This window comes from Eubalaena glacialis, chromosome 3, assembly GCF_028564815.1.
Source record: "Eubalaena glacialis isolate mEubGla1 chromosome 3, mEubGla1.1.hap2.+ XY, whole genome shotgun sequence".
In the NCBI taxonomy this organism is placed as follows: Eukaryota; Metazoa; Chordata; class Mammalia; order Artiodactyla; family Balaenidae; genus Eubalaena; species Eubalaena glacialis.
Window position 1 is genome coordinate 45,868,990 of NC_083718.1, and position 16,450 is coordinate 45,885,439.

The following is a 16,450-nucleotide window of genomic DNA, read 5'->3' on the forward strand; positions in this document are numbered from 1 at the left end:
TTTTAAGAGAGCAAAATTTTTTTTTGTAAATGGTCCTGAGGTCTTCCCGACAGCCCTTCTGCTTCCTTCCCACCTGCACCATAAGGTAACCCCAACTGGGCCCAAAGCGAAAAGAAACCTATTTGTCTTTCTTGGGAAAGGATTACTACTTACCTAATGAAAATTGAAACCCCAGTGATAACCTATTTCTCTTAGCTCCTCCTCACTTATCCTATCAGCTTATTACCAGAGATCAAAAATAATTAATTCAAAGATCTGATTTGGCCTTTTCTCTTCCCAGTACCTGATTTTGGGTTAGGTGACTACAGACAGTGAAACGTCTTCCAGGCAGCAGGAGGAGCCAGGAGAAGCTATCAAGACAACAGGCCTGAACTATCCATCAAATGGACCCGCAGCTCCAGAATTGGAGGGAGAAAGTTGCCTGCAGGGCAAATTCTCACCATAGCTGTCTCCCTCCAGCTCCTATTTGGTTACATTTTCTCATTTTCTTATCCTAGGGAGGCCCTGACAGCCTTCTCTTCTTAGCCATGCCTAACAAGCCAGGCAAAAGCTACCCATGGTGGTGGTGGGGGGGGGGGGGGGACAGACAGCCATCTGAGATGTGGGGAGGTCATTGGGGTGAGTTGCTTCATAAAGACAATAGAGACCCATCCCAAGCATCAGTGCCAGTGGCGTGGTCACCATCTTGCCTGGCTCACTGAAGACCCTCCAAGTCCTACTCTGAGGTTGGGACACCAGCCAAGGGCGGCAGCCCTTGAGCTCACAAGTGTGTAGGATTTGGGAAAAAATCAGGGAAGGGACTTCCCTGGCGGTCCAGTGGTTAAGACTCCGTGCTTCCAATGCATGGGACCAGGATCTTAGCTGCTGGTCGAGGAACTAAGATGCCTCGTGGCATAGCCAAGAAATAAACATTTTTTAAAATTAAAAAAAAGAAAGAAGAAGGTGGTACACATTTAAAAAAAAAAAAAAAATCAGGGAAAATGACATAGGGCTGGGGTAATGATGTTCCTGAACTAGTTAAGGGGTAAAATTGGCTATTCGCTCTTACGCAATGGATGGGATGGGAAGACACGTGGAAACAGTGGAAAAGGCCCTTGCTCCTTTGTGATAATGCCTGAAGCACTATGTAGGGAACCAGTGCCATGAATTTGGCTACAGGCTTTTGTTTAATACAGGTAACAAGAGGAGAGAATGAATACAGCCTAAGTGAGGCTAGGGCACCATGCAGGCAGCAGCTGAATGCTTAGACTGATGGGTTCTTGATACCGAGTTGTGTTAAATTGGGAGACTTATAAATGAAGAAAGTCTAATGAACTCCATCAAAGCCCATTTTAAGTTACAACTGCTCTGGAGTTCCTAAAATTAGCCTTGGCTACCTTATAGTTCAGCTGTGGTACATGCAGAGGAGAAGTCATTCTAGGTTTGAATGGTTATAATGAGAGGATTTTTTAAGGGAGTGAATACTTCCAGGACAAGTGTGGTGTGTGTATAAATATGCACGTGTGAATTCTCGATAGAATAAGAATGGTTAATGGAAGCTCAACGGTAAGCTTCTGGGTTTATTGTAATTTTCTTGGATTTGTGTTAAACATCTCTCGAAAGAAGATTTGAAAATAAAGCTGGATACATCATGGACAATATTGATGAACGATCCTGACATCTAGATCTACACAGAAAGCTGTGCTCTGAAGGGATGTTGCTCTTTTAATATCTAATTGGGGGGGAAAAAAAAAGGCTTTCCCCTGGAAAAACCAAAGTACCAGAAGATGGAGGAAGGTGAGCTCCTGGCAGCTCATGCGATGGGAAGTCTGACCCTGAATAAACAGCAAATGCTGGCCCAGACACCAATCTCAACACCACCAAGCTGTAAGATCCTGACTCTATCACAGCACTTTGCACCAAGCACACCTATGAGAAGCCATGAATGAGAATGGAAGGTTTATGTGAAAAACAAAGTTTTGTGAAATGAAACACTACCTGTTTATATGCCAAGTGATTTTTAAATCCCTACCACATTCCCTGAATAAGCCTTGCGCTTTCTTCAGTGCCCAGAGGATGTACGTCTAAATCATGGAAAAGGAGCGGAGGCGGCTGCGGGCAAGGGTGGAAATCAGCCCGTTTAACTGTCCCTCGAAAGATGCCCTGGGAGAGGAAGCCACTTACCCGGATCATCATCTCTCTTTCTATAATGCTGTCCTCCAGGGAGAACATTTCAGACACAGGTCTCTCCTTCACAGGCTCTTTCTTGACCCGCTCCTTCACACTTGTCAGGTCGGGCTCTGAGATGGATGGACCAAGAGAGGACCCGTTGATGGCCGTCTGGTCAGCCCGGGAGATACTGATGGCCTTGGCTGGCCCCTGCCTCAGGACCCTGGCCCTGGCGATGGCGGGAGGAAGGCACACCTGGTCTTGCCCCAGCGCCCCGTTGCTCACACTTTTCCTGGGTCCGGGGTACTCGGGTGGGGGCTTGTTTGGAATCCGGGCTAAGGCGGCCTGTAGCTGGGCGCTGTACTCCATCTTCTCCCGGACCACAGGGATCTGGGGCACCGGTTCCAGAGCTTCCTCCTCCTCCTCCTCGCTCTCACTGCTGTGGATCAGCATTGTGGCATCTGAGAAAGTCTTCTTGTGGTGATACTCGGGAAGCTGGGGGACCTCGTGGCTCCCCGGCACCTCCTCGGGCGGCCCCGGGTCTCGCAGAGTGTTGCGGCGGGCCATGGGGATGTTGAGCGACTTCAAGGTCATGGCTTCCATGCCTCGCACCATGCTGCTCATGACCTCCAGGCTGTGGCGCTTGTGCACCGTGCCGTGGTGCTTGGTGGCCGTGAGGGGCTCGCTCACCTCCTGGAGAGACTGATGCACCACCGGGGAGCTGTCCTCCTGGAAGGTCTTCACAGACAGCTGCACTTTGCGAGTCACCAAGTCGGGGCTACTGCCGCTGACGTACTTGTGGCGGTGGCTGGCGAGGTCCGGGGTGCTGGTGGCGGGGCGGGGCCGTGGGTAGGGGGGTGGTGGCCGGAAGAGATAGTTTTTGAGCATGTGGGCCGTGTTGTAGTTATAGGTGCCCTGGAGCTGCATGTTGGCCAACTCCGGGGTGCTCACCGTGTGTGAGATGGCGCTTGCCCCGGGCTTGCTTGGCACCGTGGTATTCTTTGGGTTGATCTGGTCCGATGGACTGACCAGTTTGTTACCGTAGCCCCCCTGGGGCCCATAAGGGACAGTGTAGGGGTGCCTCTCCCGCATCTCGGGCTGGCTGTACACCAGATCCTCTGGCTGGTTGTAGGCGTGGGTGTTGATGATATTGAGGTTTCGCAGGGACTGGCTCTGGCTGTCCGTGTGCACGACCCCCCTCTTCATCTGCCGCATGACTGTCTCATAATCGGGGGTCGGCCGGTAGGATGGCACGATGATGGCGCTGTGCCGGTGGCTCGGGATGTAGTCAGCCCGCATGATGTCACTCCCAGGGATGCTGAGGTTGGAGGACACGGGAGAAGCCTGGATGAAGCTTTGGGAGCAACTGAGGGAGTTGACGCTGTGAATGCTACACACACTGCCATTGGTGACGGTGCCATTTATATAACTTAAGTCCAGGCTGTTGTGCGAGTTGCAATACAAGGCTTCTTCATTCCCATGGAAGATGCTGTCTGCAAGAAGTCACACAGAGGCACATGAACGTCCACACCATCCTGCTTCAATCAAGTTCATCCTCACACTTACAGAAGTCATAAAAAGGGAAATCCCACGGTCTCCACCCACATATTCCATGGAAACACTGGTAATTTCTTGGGCAAGATGCCAACATATGGAAGGAACATTTTAAAGCACACTAAAGAGGAAAAGTGAATCTAAACAAAGAAAGCTATGCACATACGGAAGCGTTATCACCTGGGTTAAGTTCTTGATTTGGCCATGAGCTTTTAAATCAGGCACCAACAATGGCCCTCACATTGGGAGACCTGTCCTCTTGTTCAGGGCTCAGCGACAGAACTGGATGTTTGGGCCAGGAAGTCAAGAACTTTAATAGGCCAATAGATTTGAAGTTATTGAGTACTGGGAGCTGACCTTCCTGACTGCAGTGGGAAAACTCCCTGTATCCGAGGGACTGCTGAGCATCCGTCAAGGCACAAGGCAAATAACACAGTCAGGATGTCAGCATGCGTGGCTGCTTCATTCTGATCAGCAACCAACGGAGGGCAAAATAAGAATCAGGAGGTTTTTCTAGCCACTGTCTAAAACCCTCCTCTAGAGTTGGTTTCATCACTGAGGTCAGTTTCACATTAAAATTAATAATACTTTAAAGAGGTACCTAAAGAGATAAAAGGCAGATTTCTAAAGTAAGGCCCATTCTGGGTGTCCAGTGTTCCTTTAACACACACATACACAGACACCCCTAGGCAGGCAACCTCTTGCCAACACACTTTTCTGTGGGCAAAGTATATTCATTTTTTACACTATAGATTCAAGCATGAGCAGAGTAGAAGAAAGCAAAGGCAGAAAAGATTAAAAAACAGAAAAGGTGACTGAAAACACTTGGCTGCCTGAAGAGGAGGGGTGGGCACATAGACCAGATGAGATGATATAGGCAAGAAAAACTAGGAGAACATGTTGCCTTTATCCACCTTAATGGGGTTTGGTGCCCTCCCATAGAAGCAGGGTAACTTTGCTAGTCTGCTTATAAAAAGTAGTGTTTTATTAAATTACATCATCTTGATTATCTTAGTCTCCATGCTCACATTTAGACAGTGCAGAAAGATTCAAAACAGCTAGCATATGATAACCCAGAAACAAATTATCCATTTACCACACTGTCAACATCCAATGTTTAATCCCATTCCTTTTTTGAGATACAGTTAGTGTAATGATTACAGAGCCTGGCTCAAGAGTCAAGACACCAATTTTCGTATCCAAGCTCCCCAGTACCCTTTCTGTACCCCAGTTTCTGTATCTGTCAAATGGAAATAATAACAGTACGTATCTCCTAGGTTTATTTTGAGGATTAAATGAGACAATACAGTGCAAGTGCTCAGAACAAGTGCTTAAGGAGAGGAATTGCTCTATAAATGCTCACTCTAAGAATAATTATTATTGGAATGGGTTTTTTTACACACTTTGCATGGGAGTGTTTAGGGAGAAAAAGAGGAATAAAACAGTTTAACAAGTGCACTGAGAAAGGGGCCAGTGGGAGAGATCGGAAAGGAGAGTTACAATGAGGGGCTGAGATTTTGTGTGTATTTCTTTCAATTATTCTGGATGCCTGTGTTCTCTGTCACCTTGAAAACCTGCTTGACTGTTACAAGCTCTCTGACACTGACAAGGAGGGTGAAGAGTATTCTGTGGGGCTTAGCTGTCACTCTCCTCTCTATCCCACTTACAAGAAGGAGGAGGAGAAAGGAACTTGCTCACTGCCTTCCCCCAAGTCCCTCTGCAGTCAATTCTGGGGAAATTTTCCTCTCAGGGGTAAATAATATTCTATGCCTTTCACAAATCCAAGCTGTTGCCTGCTGCCATTCAGACAAAGTTAAAATGAAAGTATCACGGTCACCCCCCCAAAAAAGTCTCAGTACCGATCACCAGTTCTCAACTTTGCGTCTTAAGAAGGGACAGCGGCAAGCCAGTTACCTTGAGAAGTGTGTGTTTCCGAGTAGTGTTCGCCACACTGGACATGCATGGGAGGCAAGATGTACGGTTGTTGCCGGGGCTGAAACAGAGAACACAGCACAGGTGGGAGGCCTTGGCACAAATGGCCGTAACACTCACGAGCACCAGCGCCAGCACACGATGGTCCCCATCGCTCACCCCGCCTGCAGGGAGGCACGCTGCAGACGCTCTGCCCTCCACACTCAACCCAACCCTTCCCTAAGCATCTGCACCCCCCCATCTCATCACCAAGCTTAGGACTGGAGAAACAAGAAGGGGGGAATGGGGAGGCTGGATCAAGGTGAGAAAGAGGCTGTAATCAACATGAAGGCACCTATTTAGAACATATTTTCTAACACACCTGCAAAGCTCCCAATGCCTTTTTTAAAGAAATAACTCAGAAGATGTATTTTATTATGTTCCACCTAAAACATAATGAGAGTAAGGGGGAAGCCTGTTTCCTTCTATTCAAAATTGGGTCCCTCCTGAAGCCACAGGTTCGTACCCATCAGCATAGTTGTACCTATGGCCCTAGTTCACAGTGCCACATCAGCCTCAAATAGGGACAGGGGAGTGTTAAGATGGGCCCACTTGCAAATTTATATAAAATCTGAAATGTGATCCCTAACAATGAGCATGCAGTTCCCAGGACCACTTATTGACCCTCCCATTGCAGAGGATCCAGTTCAACCATCTAGCCCTTCAGTGAGGACTCTTTGCCATAAGACTCTTAAAGATGGACATTTAGACCCAACCTGAATAACTCCGTGCTGCAGAGGAGGGTAAAACTTTTAGAGAAAACACCAAAATGCTTAGAGAGCTTCACTAACTGGGGAGCCGAGAAAGGATGTATGATTAATGGCTAATACGGTCTAGAGCAAGTCATTTAACCTCAGTAGGTCTCAGCTTCCTGTCACTCAAATCAGTCTCCTCCCTCCAACATTATCCATTTTATTCATGTATTAGGGTTCCAGGTAAAAATGTGTTTGAAGGAAGAGTTTTGATACTAAAAAATAAACTTTAAGCTTGTAAACCACCAAACAGGATGATCTTTTATAGTTCTATTTGATTATTTTTAAATTAATCTTATAGATATTAGTTTAAATGTTACTGCTTTGGGACAGAAGCTGAGATCAAGTAAAAAAAAAAAACCCCACAAAGCCAGCAGGGGTCACACTTTCTCAGTATTCCTCAACAGAAGAAGAGCACTACGCAGAGTCCAAGGCTGGGCAAATAACTCATCTACTATTTCCTTTGCTACAAATAATGTTTTAGCATTAAAAGGGCAAATAAAGAAGGTAATGAAGGCAAGAAATCCAAAAATTAAAGAGAATCAGGGTAGAAGAAATAAAGAATTGAAATTAATCTAAGAAAGTAGTTCAGAGTATCAGCTCTTCTAAATATTCCCAAATCTCTCTTGGCTGGTTTTTGAGTAGCAATTTAAAAATATTTTTCCTCTTTTTGGTAATACCTAATTCAACTCAATTTTTCCATGATTGGACAGCCAGTTTTTAGGTTTCAAAAAACAAAACAGAACAAAACAGTAGGGAGGGATTCATACAAGGGAACAGAAATCTACAGCAAGGCAAAGTTGGCTCACCTCTGCCTTCTCTTGCTCTTATTTAAAAAAAAAAAAAAAGAAAAATCTTATAAGTAGGTGACTGTTTATGAACTGGCATAAGTGTGTAAGCAATACAAGTGAGAAATAGTAATAGCTAATCCTCCAAATACCATTTCAGGATTATTTATTCTGTCTCTTTATATATTCCAATATACTATTCTGTTTCTCTCCAGATCTGTCAACACAAAAACAAATTAGATGCCACAATACAGGAGCCAGAAGGGCAAGAGAAAACCAACAATCAGGAGCCCTTGTTATCAGCCAGGAAGCCCAAAGGAGACAATGTTCTCTGGTTTTACTCTCACTCATCCCAAGGAACTCTTGCTGAAATGGTTTAATCCTAAGGGGCAGAGGAAAGGGAGAAGCCAGGAATCTGGCTTCCTGTAGATTATCTTCATCCAAACAAAACAGGAAAGCCTCTGTATCTTCTCTAGATAATTAGGATGAGATCAAATCACAAGATAGCCCTAAAACACTTTGCTTCCCCTGGTGTTTCATGGACACAAGTGAACATTTATCTCACTAGTAAAGACATGTGGACTCTAAGGAAGGGAAAAGGAAAATAATATCAACAAAGGAGAAGAATAAGGAAACCAGTGCCGTGAACAAATCTATTGGTACTTCAGGGGAGAAGCCCAAAGCAGCCCTCTACATCTCCAAGGCAAAGACCTCTCGTGAGATGTTGCACATTAACACAGAGATTAATAATATTCACATGGGTTTGCAGGAATTATCAATATTATGTGATATGATGACCAAACTCTAGAATTCTAAGAGTTCATGTCAATGCATTTTCCAGAAGAAAAAAAAAAAAAATTCCTCAAACAGTTCCTTTTAAAAGACAAGTTAAAGATGTGCTATAGGATATATATTGTGTATAAAGAAAAATTCAATTTTATTCTCCCATCAACTCAAAGGAACTGTTCAACCTACAAACATTTAAAGGTCACATGTTTATTTTGATTTTGTGTAAAATAAATCATAATCTAAAATAAAAGAATTATGACGTAAAACAAGTAGATATTTTAAAGGAAACTAACTCTCCCACGTCTTGCTATGGTATCATCCTTAAGTAATTCTCAAAATAAAACACAGTCTAAGACAGAACACATGCATTGAAATGAGTTGTGTTTCCTTATTCATATGATTAGTAGAGCAGTTTTTAAAGAAAGGCTAATGGTAGGTAGAAAAGTGAATCAACTCAAATTCTGTTGGCCTTAAAATTAGAAAATTAATTAATTTTAATTTTCTTCCCCACTGAATACTCTACCTAAGACCATCAACTAGACTCCTTCAATTTTTGCTCATTTAAAGTAGACATTTTCTGACTAGTTTATTAAACTCTGTCTATGGCAGTGAATATAAAAGAATTTGTGGAGATTATAACTGAAGACATGTCTATATGCAAAAATCAGAAATAGTGGATAAAGATAGATAGATAAAGATAGATAAAGCAAGTGGAAAAAAACACACAGTAGGTTGCGTGCTCAAGGAACATGGTCTCATCGGCCCAGACTAAAATTCATGGGGGTGAACCCTGAGTCACACTTAGAAAAGTGACGGACATGGGCGGGCACAAGAGGGACAAAATGGGTGTGCATCACACCTGCATAGCAGACTGATGCCCTTCTGTGTTCTCACAATATCTCGCCTGGTCATGAGGTCATGACCTAGTCATGATGCCCTAGTCATCCCTCTCCTCAAGTTAACAAAAAAAGGACACTCACACCCTGACAGTCAGAGGACTTGATAACTGAAGATTTCATACATACCAGGGAGGACCGGCTCCAGGTGGGCTGGCGTCTGATAGGGGGTGGAGAATTTGATTGTCTACATGAAAAGTTGAAAAAAATGAGGATGGTTATTATTATTTACCATGTACAAGAAGACCAGATAGACAAGAGAGGGTGAAGAGGGGAAAGGAGAAAAGATGAGTTAAGAATTACAGCAAATAAATAAATAAATAAATAAAAAAGAATTACAGCAAAACATAAACATTTTCTATTTCTGGGTGCTGAAGCTAAGAACAATTTCAATTTCTTTTTTGTTCTTTTTTTATTGTCAAAATGTTTGGAACATATGATACTTTTATAATATGTTTTACAAAGTAATATTAGAAGAATGAGGCTTATTTCTAAAGACAAATTATAAGGGAAATAAAAATGAACAACAGTCTTTTAGAGGTTAGAGAGTGGAGACCTCTGGAGAAGGATGCTGTTCAGATGATGCTGATTTCATAAAACTCCAGAGGGCTATGCCAAGCCTTCATGTAGCCCATGCTGAGGCTCTGAAACTATCAACATATACAGAATTTACTGTCTATGTGGGGTAGGGAGTATGCTTTTTAGAGAGTCCCAGTTTTTATCAGATAAGAAGTTAGGAACCTCCCATACATGGTTATGAAGAAGAAAGGAATGATTATTACAGAAGTAGAAAGGAAAACAGAATTTCCTTAATTTTCAGTCTAATATATGATGCTCACTCATATATGTGATGCTCACTCATGTAAGAAGAAAAGGCCACCAAAGAAATACAAATACTCAGAACATTTTATGTTAAAGCCACTTGCTAAGAAATGATCAAACCAGAAGACTACAGTGAAGACTACACTTCTCAAAATGGTTTTGTTTTTAAATTCACCCTACAGAAGTCAACTATAGAATTCTTGTTGATGTCAAAGACACCCCAACAAATCAAAAGCAACAGCAGAGAACTGCAAAGATGTGACCTATAGGGAATCTGTTCAAAAGAACGGTGTGTGTGTCTATGCGCGCATGCATGTGTATGCACGTGTGTACCCATAACAGATATGGTGGCTTAAATTGCTGCTCTCTAATTAGTGCTCTTCTGATTTACATTTGCAAACTTTGCTGGCAGACCTAATTCTATATAGTCATCTCTTGGTATCCAAGGAGGATTGGTTCCAGGACCCACCTCGGATACCAAAATCCATGTATGCTCAAGTACTTTATATCATCTGGCATAGCATTTGCATATAACCCATGCACATCCTCCCACATACTTCAAATCATCTCTAGATTACTTATAATACCTAACACAATGTAAAGAGCTGCCGGTTCATAGTGAATTCAAGTTTTGCTTTTTTGGAACTTTCTGGAATTTTTTTTAATATACTTTGATCCATGGTTGGTTGAATTCGCGGATATGAAACCCACAGATACAGAGGGCCGACTGTACTATCAAATATACTTTCAGACTCTGACAGTGACCAATGGCAACGACTGGTTTGAAAGAGCCTCCATCACGTAGAGAAAAAAGTCTGCCGGGACCTGATGCTCCAGTTCTAAAGCAGCAGCTTCTTCAGCAGGAACTGCTCTAGGACAGCATTTTCACACTCTGGCATGTGTCCACTGGGGACGTGGGAGAGCCGTTCTTCTCCTGCGTTTACATCCCCAAGTTCTTTGAAACAAAATTAAGCACCTTGGGCGCCCCAACTGCTGATGTACTCTGCTGAGGAACGTCTTTTGAAGGCAACCAAAGGAAAGGCTATGATAGTGTGAGCCCGGCACGCTATATCCAAGGTCAGGTCACAGTTAAGTTCCCTCATCAGACTCCCTTTATCATCTTTACTTCCAAATTAAATTGAAAAACACACACATGGATTTGTGACATCTATTAGCGTCTTCCAAGTCTTCCTCTAATTACCCTGGCCTCTCATTTACAGGCGGGTGACATGACCCAGAGGCACATGCAGGGTTAGCCAACTGTGTGAGCAACACAGGGCTGAGGATGACAGCAGCTTCTTCTCTTTCAAGTTGGCTCGTCACTCTGCTACCTGCTTCTGAACACACTCCACATCTGACGCGAAGGGCCGCCCCGGCAAACTGGGAACCGCTCGGTTCCTCCAAACTCATGGCAGAGGTTGGAAAGGCACTGATGTCGGCCAATCCGTTCAGGAAGTCAAGCATTCACAGTCAATTTGCAAATCATTTTCTCCCTAGGCATATAGACTACACAAGACAGTCTTCATCATTAAAGCCCTTTCCCTCCCACCCGGCTTTAACTTGCCCCTTTAGCTTCTACAAGGAATGAGGAAAAAGAGTCAGTATAAAAAGCGATCTACACCATCCCTAAAGCACAAGAATTTAAGCTGATCCAGGGAGAGGGTGGACGAAATGTTTACTTACTCAGTGCAGATTTTGTTTTGTTTGTAAAACTTGTGCCGTGTAGCAAACAATCGAGATATATACTTGGCATTTTCGATATCATCCTTGGAGAAGAAGAAACAGGGGAAAAATAAACATTTGTTTGATCGTATTGGGCTGGCCAAAAAGTTCGTTCGGGTTTTGCCATACAAACCCGAAGGAACTTTTTGGCCAATCCAAATATATGCATTTCACTAGGATTCCCCTGAGAGGGGACACGTCCCTTCCTCCCTTCATGTCAAGCACAAAATAACCCCCTGAGCCAGAAACCAGTGTGTTGAAATTCAGTGGCGATCATGTCTATGAAGCCCACCCAAGGATGGCAGACAATACTGTCTGCTAAAGAATCCTTTATGCCCAACGCACTGGGGTTAACACTGATGATCTGGCGTGTCTTTACATAATGCTAAACCAAGTGCTTTAAAAATCAGTAAATGAATCAAGGCAGAGCGTGGCACGAACGCCATGCATCATCAAGTGGGAGGCAGGGAGGTGCAGGGAGTGCCTTGGCTCTCAAATAGGCACTCAACAGAAAGGCAATCACCCAGTTTGCTTCAGATCAGGCTTGGACTATGATGGCAAAGAAAATCCAAACCAGCCAGTAAAAGAAAATACCATGCAATATCATCAGGGGTGACTAGTCAAGGGCATGCCAGACAATGTGATCCACCACAAATAAGGCTGGTGGAGGAACCCAAACCCTAGAGTCAAAACTCAGCTTGAAACCCCAGCATTGTGAGCATGAAGTCCCCACCACCTTCCAGAAATGAGTGATGACAGCACTGGGCAAGTATTGGAAAGTTATGGGTTCAACAGAACATTTATTCTCTGACATGGAGAGCGAGGAAAAGATATTACAAGTTGAGAAGACAAACAGCAAGCTGCCTGTGGGACCCTGCCTTCATCTGTCCGTTTTGCTTACCGTGTGAAAGAGGGCAGTCTCCTCTTTGCTGATGAGCTCCACCAGGATAGTTGACTTGTTGTGAGTGATATTTCCCATGTCATTCCACCTGCACAGAAGAAAGCCAACAGCGTTTGCCCAAAGACGTTCTAGGCATTTATGACAGCATAGGAGTGTCATCTGTTATTACTGAGTCTCATTTTACAAATTATGATTTAACCATATTTTTAAAAGCTAAACGTCCCTCCTCTCAAAGCAGAAAAGGAAATAAAATGCAACACGCATCTATTTAAATAGCTAAAAATCCTATGTAAACGACGTCAACACGCATCTATTTAAATAGCTAAAAATCCTATGTAAACGACGTCTAGATATCGCTGTTAATAAAGTACACTTTCCTTTACGACCTAGGAGGAAAATATGCCAGAGACTTCCACTGCCTTGGTTTTCACACTTCCAAATGGACAGAGCATTTCCCGTGATCCCCATTTTCAATGCTGGAGGGGGATGTCATTTAAAAGTCATGTGTGGAATTCCCTGGCTGTCCAGTGGTTGGGACTCTGCGCTTTCACTGCGGAGGGCCTGGGTTCAATCCCTGGTCGGGGAACTAAGATGCCACAAGCTACGCAGCGTGGGCAAAAAAAAAAAAAAAAAAAAATCACGTGTTTCCAGGAATCTAGGCTGAAGAATCCACAGAGGTTCTGTGTCGCGATGTACACTACAGATTTGATTATACCACTTGGAAAAAATGCCTAGGGAGTGTTTAACGTGCCTACATTTTTGTGATCTAAACACACACACACATTTCCTTCCCTTTCCTCATGGAGATCTTATCTAAAATGAGATACACAGAAAGAACCACCAGACAAGGGAAGGTAAGCTCCTGCTTCCCATTCTACTTGGAGCCAGTTTCTAAGCATCTCTTACACTACCTACCCTTCACTCTGTTCCCCGACCTATAATTCCCTGCCCACCGCCTTTTCCCACCATCCTGCTTTTGCTCGTTACACCTCTACCTCTGCCTGCACGATTCCTTTAAGACTCAGAAGAAGTCACCTTCTCCAGGAAGCCCTTCCTCATCCCCAAGCACCCACATGCCAGGAAAGAGCCTAGTGTAGTCCTCTATCAGTCACCACATTGTATCACAATTGTTCATGTCTATGACCAGATCCCTAACTAAACCAAACTCGATCGTAGGCCCTCATGCCCCGGGCAGAGATTCTGCTTTCTTCATCTCTGTATTCCAAGCACCAAGTACACCTGGCACACAGCATACAATAGATGTTTGCTGAAATAATGAAAAGTAATGATGGTGTCTCACATCTGTATAGAGTACAGTTCTTTAATCAACTCTCTTGGGTAGACAAGGCGGCTATTTACGTTCCACTTTGGAGATGAGGCAATTCAGGCCAAAACCTTCCAGGTTTTCCTCCGATCAGCTTTCCATTACACCAGTACCACCTGTTTTTACGTACATCTACAGGTGCTCTGCACAGCTGTCTGCTGACTTACAATTCCATTAGATCACATCTATGTGGACTCACAGCTATGTGCTCCTTAGTGAAGGTCTCAAGAGATAAGAGATATGTGGTCTCCTCTAGCTCCATTCCCTCAAATCCACTGCCAAAATTCTGGGTCCACTCCTCATTCCACCATATGACTTCACCTTAGTGGCACAATTAACATGACACTGTAGTAGAAGTAAATTCCCATCTTGTAAGGGTTTCAAGGCAAGGGCTAAAGGAAGCAGTTCCTAAGGAAACTGAACAAAAGCTGTGAGGCACTTATGATCAGCAAACTTTCAAATTGCTATTTTCTATTTCATCTAGATAGCCAGAATCCAAGATGTGTCTGCTTCTCTTCTCCAGACTCAAGCACTGATTTAGCTACAGAGAACTGTGTGGGACAAAATGCCTGGATAGCTTTACATGCGCATAAAAGTGTATAGTTACAACTCTGCACGTATTTATATATTTTATTTAATTTGTTGTAAGTATATGAGTTGACTGAATACGTCCAAGAGTCAAAAAGTTTATTCTGTAGCTCCAAAGAGCTCTCTCCCCACTCCTGTTTCAATAATGTCTCTATTCAAAGAGCAAGAGAAAATAAATGGACAAAAATAATGGCAGGGTGGGGACCTAGGAAAATAAAAGCCAATTAGGAAGCTTTTAGTGGGAAAACTTTCTCAAAATGACCTGCAGTAAGCGCTGATCCAGAGAGTACACGGCTGGCCAAGAATTCACTTCCAGAAAGTGGACTGTGCTTTGCCTCTAAGATCTGTCTTTGATCATCTGCCCTGGAAGCACAGCTCTGCCTATCAGATGCACACACAGGAAAGCTGTCTTTCCGGTAAATAATAGGCCATACTGCCCTCATAAGTGAAAGCAAGCATGCAGTTTTTCAGCTTGTTGATACTACGATGGGATCTGTGGGCACCCATACAAAGCAAGCTCATTGACATGTAATGCAGGGGACACCCTGCCACTTCCCTATGCTGTTTCTACTCATGTTAAATGGAAAAGAAGGTTGAAGGGTCAAAATAATAAAAAGTACCCAAGTCCTTTCAGTTATGATAACAAATTGATTGCTTTTTCAAAACACACTTTCACAAATAGACCTCTTTCGTTAACAGAAAAATTAGTTTGCACTTTTCTAGCACATGTGGTTAGGTAGAGGGTGCAGGGCAATGGCAAGAAGCCAGTGTGGATTTAATGACTGGTCATGGGTAATCCAGGCAAAGGTAATCCCATGGGGGCCTGACTCATGGAAGAGCCCATCTCCAACCAGACTCATCGAGTTTTGTTCCACTCTTTGGCTCAGTGGAGGTTCAACTACGCATTTCTTGGGGTCAGGTGGAAAGAAAGAACATCCCCCATCCCCAAACAAACCCCCGGGGAAAGTGAGATGAATTTCTCCATAACCAGTGAAATCCTGCAGAGGGGGCGGATCTTATCAGAGTTGAGAAAAGCTCAGCTCTGATCCATGGTCTGCCTCGTAACTCATCTGTATAACTTTCATACTCCATGGGGTTTGCTAGAGCGCCTCAAGGGGAAAAAGGAGAAAGACAAATCAGACTACCTGTATATTACTGCTTGTCTTCCAATTCTGTTTCTCACGAAAATCCCCATAAAGAAAATGCCCAGGTGCACACTGTTTCCATGATTGTCCTGCATAAGATCAACAAAAGATCGTTGTGATGAAACAGATCCCCAGCGGTCTGGCAACCTACCCATGGGGACCACACCCCGTTTCTCGCCCATACGTGGAATGAATCATAGAACGGAATGGGGGCAGAAAAGCCACTAGGTCCGAAGGGACGCATCCCAATGCACATCCTAATAGACTACACAGATACCTTTTTTTCTTTTATCTCAGTTTGTCACAATACATATCCTGTTTAAGAAAGAATTTTAGGATTTTCTCAGATTTGTTGGCAGTTAAGATTTTCTCTTTCATGAATATCTATTAATATCTTTTCTAACCCTAGTTTTCGGTTTTTTAAATCAAAATTATACATGCACATAGTTTGATTATATCTGCATACTGCATACGTGCAATTATTTACGCACACAGTTTGAAGAACTGAATCCTCTTCAGATCTTATTTAAAAGCAGCCTTGGACCACCATTTCCTCTCCCTTAAAGGCATCCACTTCCACCACTAGAGTGTGTCTATTTGCATCCACCATGCTTGGCCTTCCAATTTAGAAGCTCATGTTCCTCAGTTCTGGGATATTTTCTCAAATTACTACCTTCTGTTTCCCCTTTTCACTCCTTTTAGAACTCCCACTGTTCAGATGTTGGACATCTGGGCTGGCCCTCCAATTTTATCTCCTGCCTTCCACGTTCCATTACTTTGGGTTTTTTGGGGTGAGATTTCTCTTAATTTAATCTTCTAACCTATCTATTAAGTTTTCCATTTCTGATATCATATTTTAAATTTCTGAGAGTTCTTTTTTATTTGCCAAATGTTCCCTTTTAAGAGCACTCTATTCCTTCAAGGAGGTAACATATTTGTATTTTTTATCCTTGAGACTCATAGGATGGTATTTTGGGCAGGGGGCCCTTCACCCTGCAGACTCTCTGCCTCTTTCACACTGCTTCATTCTCATTGGGTTGACGTCTGTTG

The 16,450-nt window shown here is 43.6% G+C and overlaps 1 protein-coding gene across 2 annotated transcripts in view; it reads right to left on the minus strand.

The window, feature by feature from the left end:
• PTPN14 (protein tyrosine phosphatase non-receptor type 14) overlaps positions 1-16,450 on the minus strand; it is a 173,014-nt gene that overhangs the window by 25,932 nt on the left and 130,632 nt on the right. For both annotated transcript variants that reach the window (XM_061187519.1, XM_061187518.1), the window contains 6 exons: positions 15,401-15,489; positions 12,344-12,431; positions 11,404-11,486; positions 9,028-9,085; positions 5,617-5,695; positions 2,164-3,641 (listed from right to left, as the gene is read on the minus strand). In XM_061187519.1, coding sequence (XP_061043502.1) covers positions 2,164-3,641; positions 5,617-5,695; positions 9,028-9,085; positions 11,404-11,486; positions 12,344-12,431; positions 15,401-15,489 — 1,875 coding nt within the window. The remainder of the gene's footprint in view (positions 1-2,163; positions 3,642-5,616; positions 5,696-9,027; positions 9,086-11,403; positions 11,487-12,343; positions 12,432-15,400; positions 15,490-16,450) is intronic.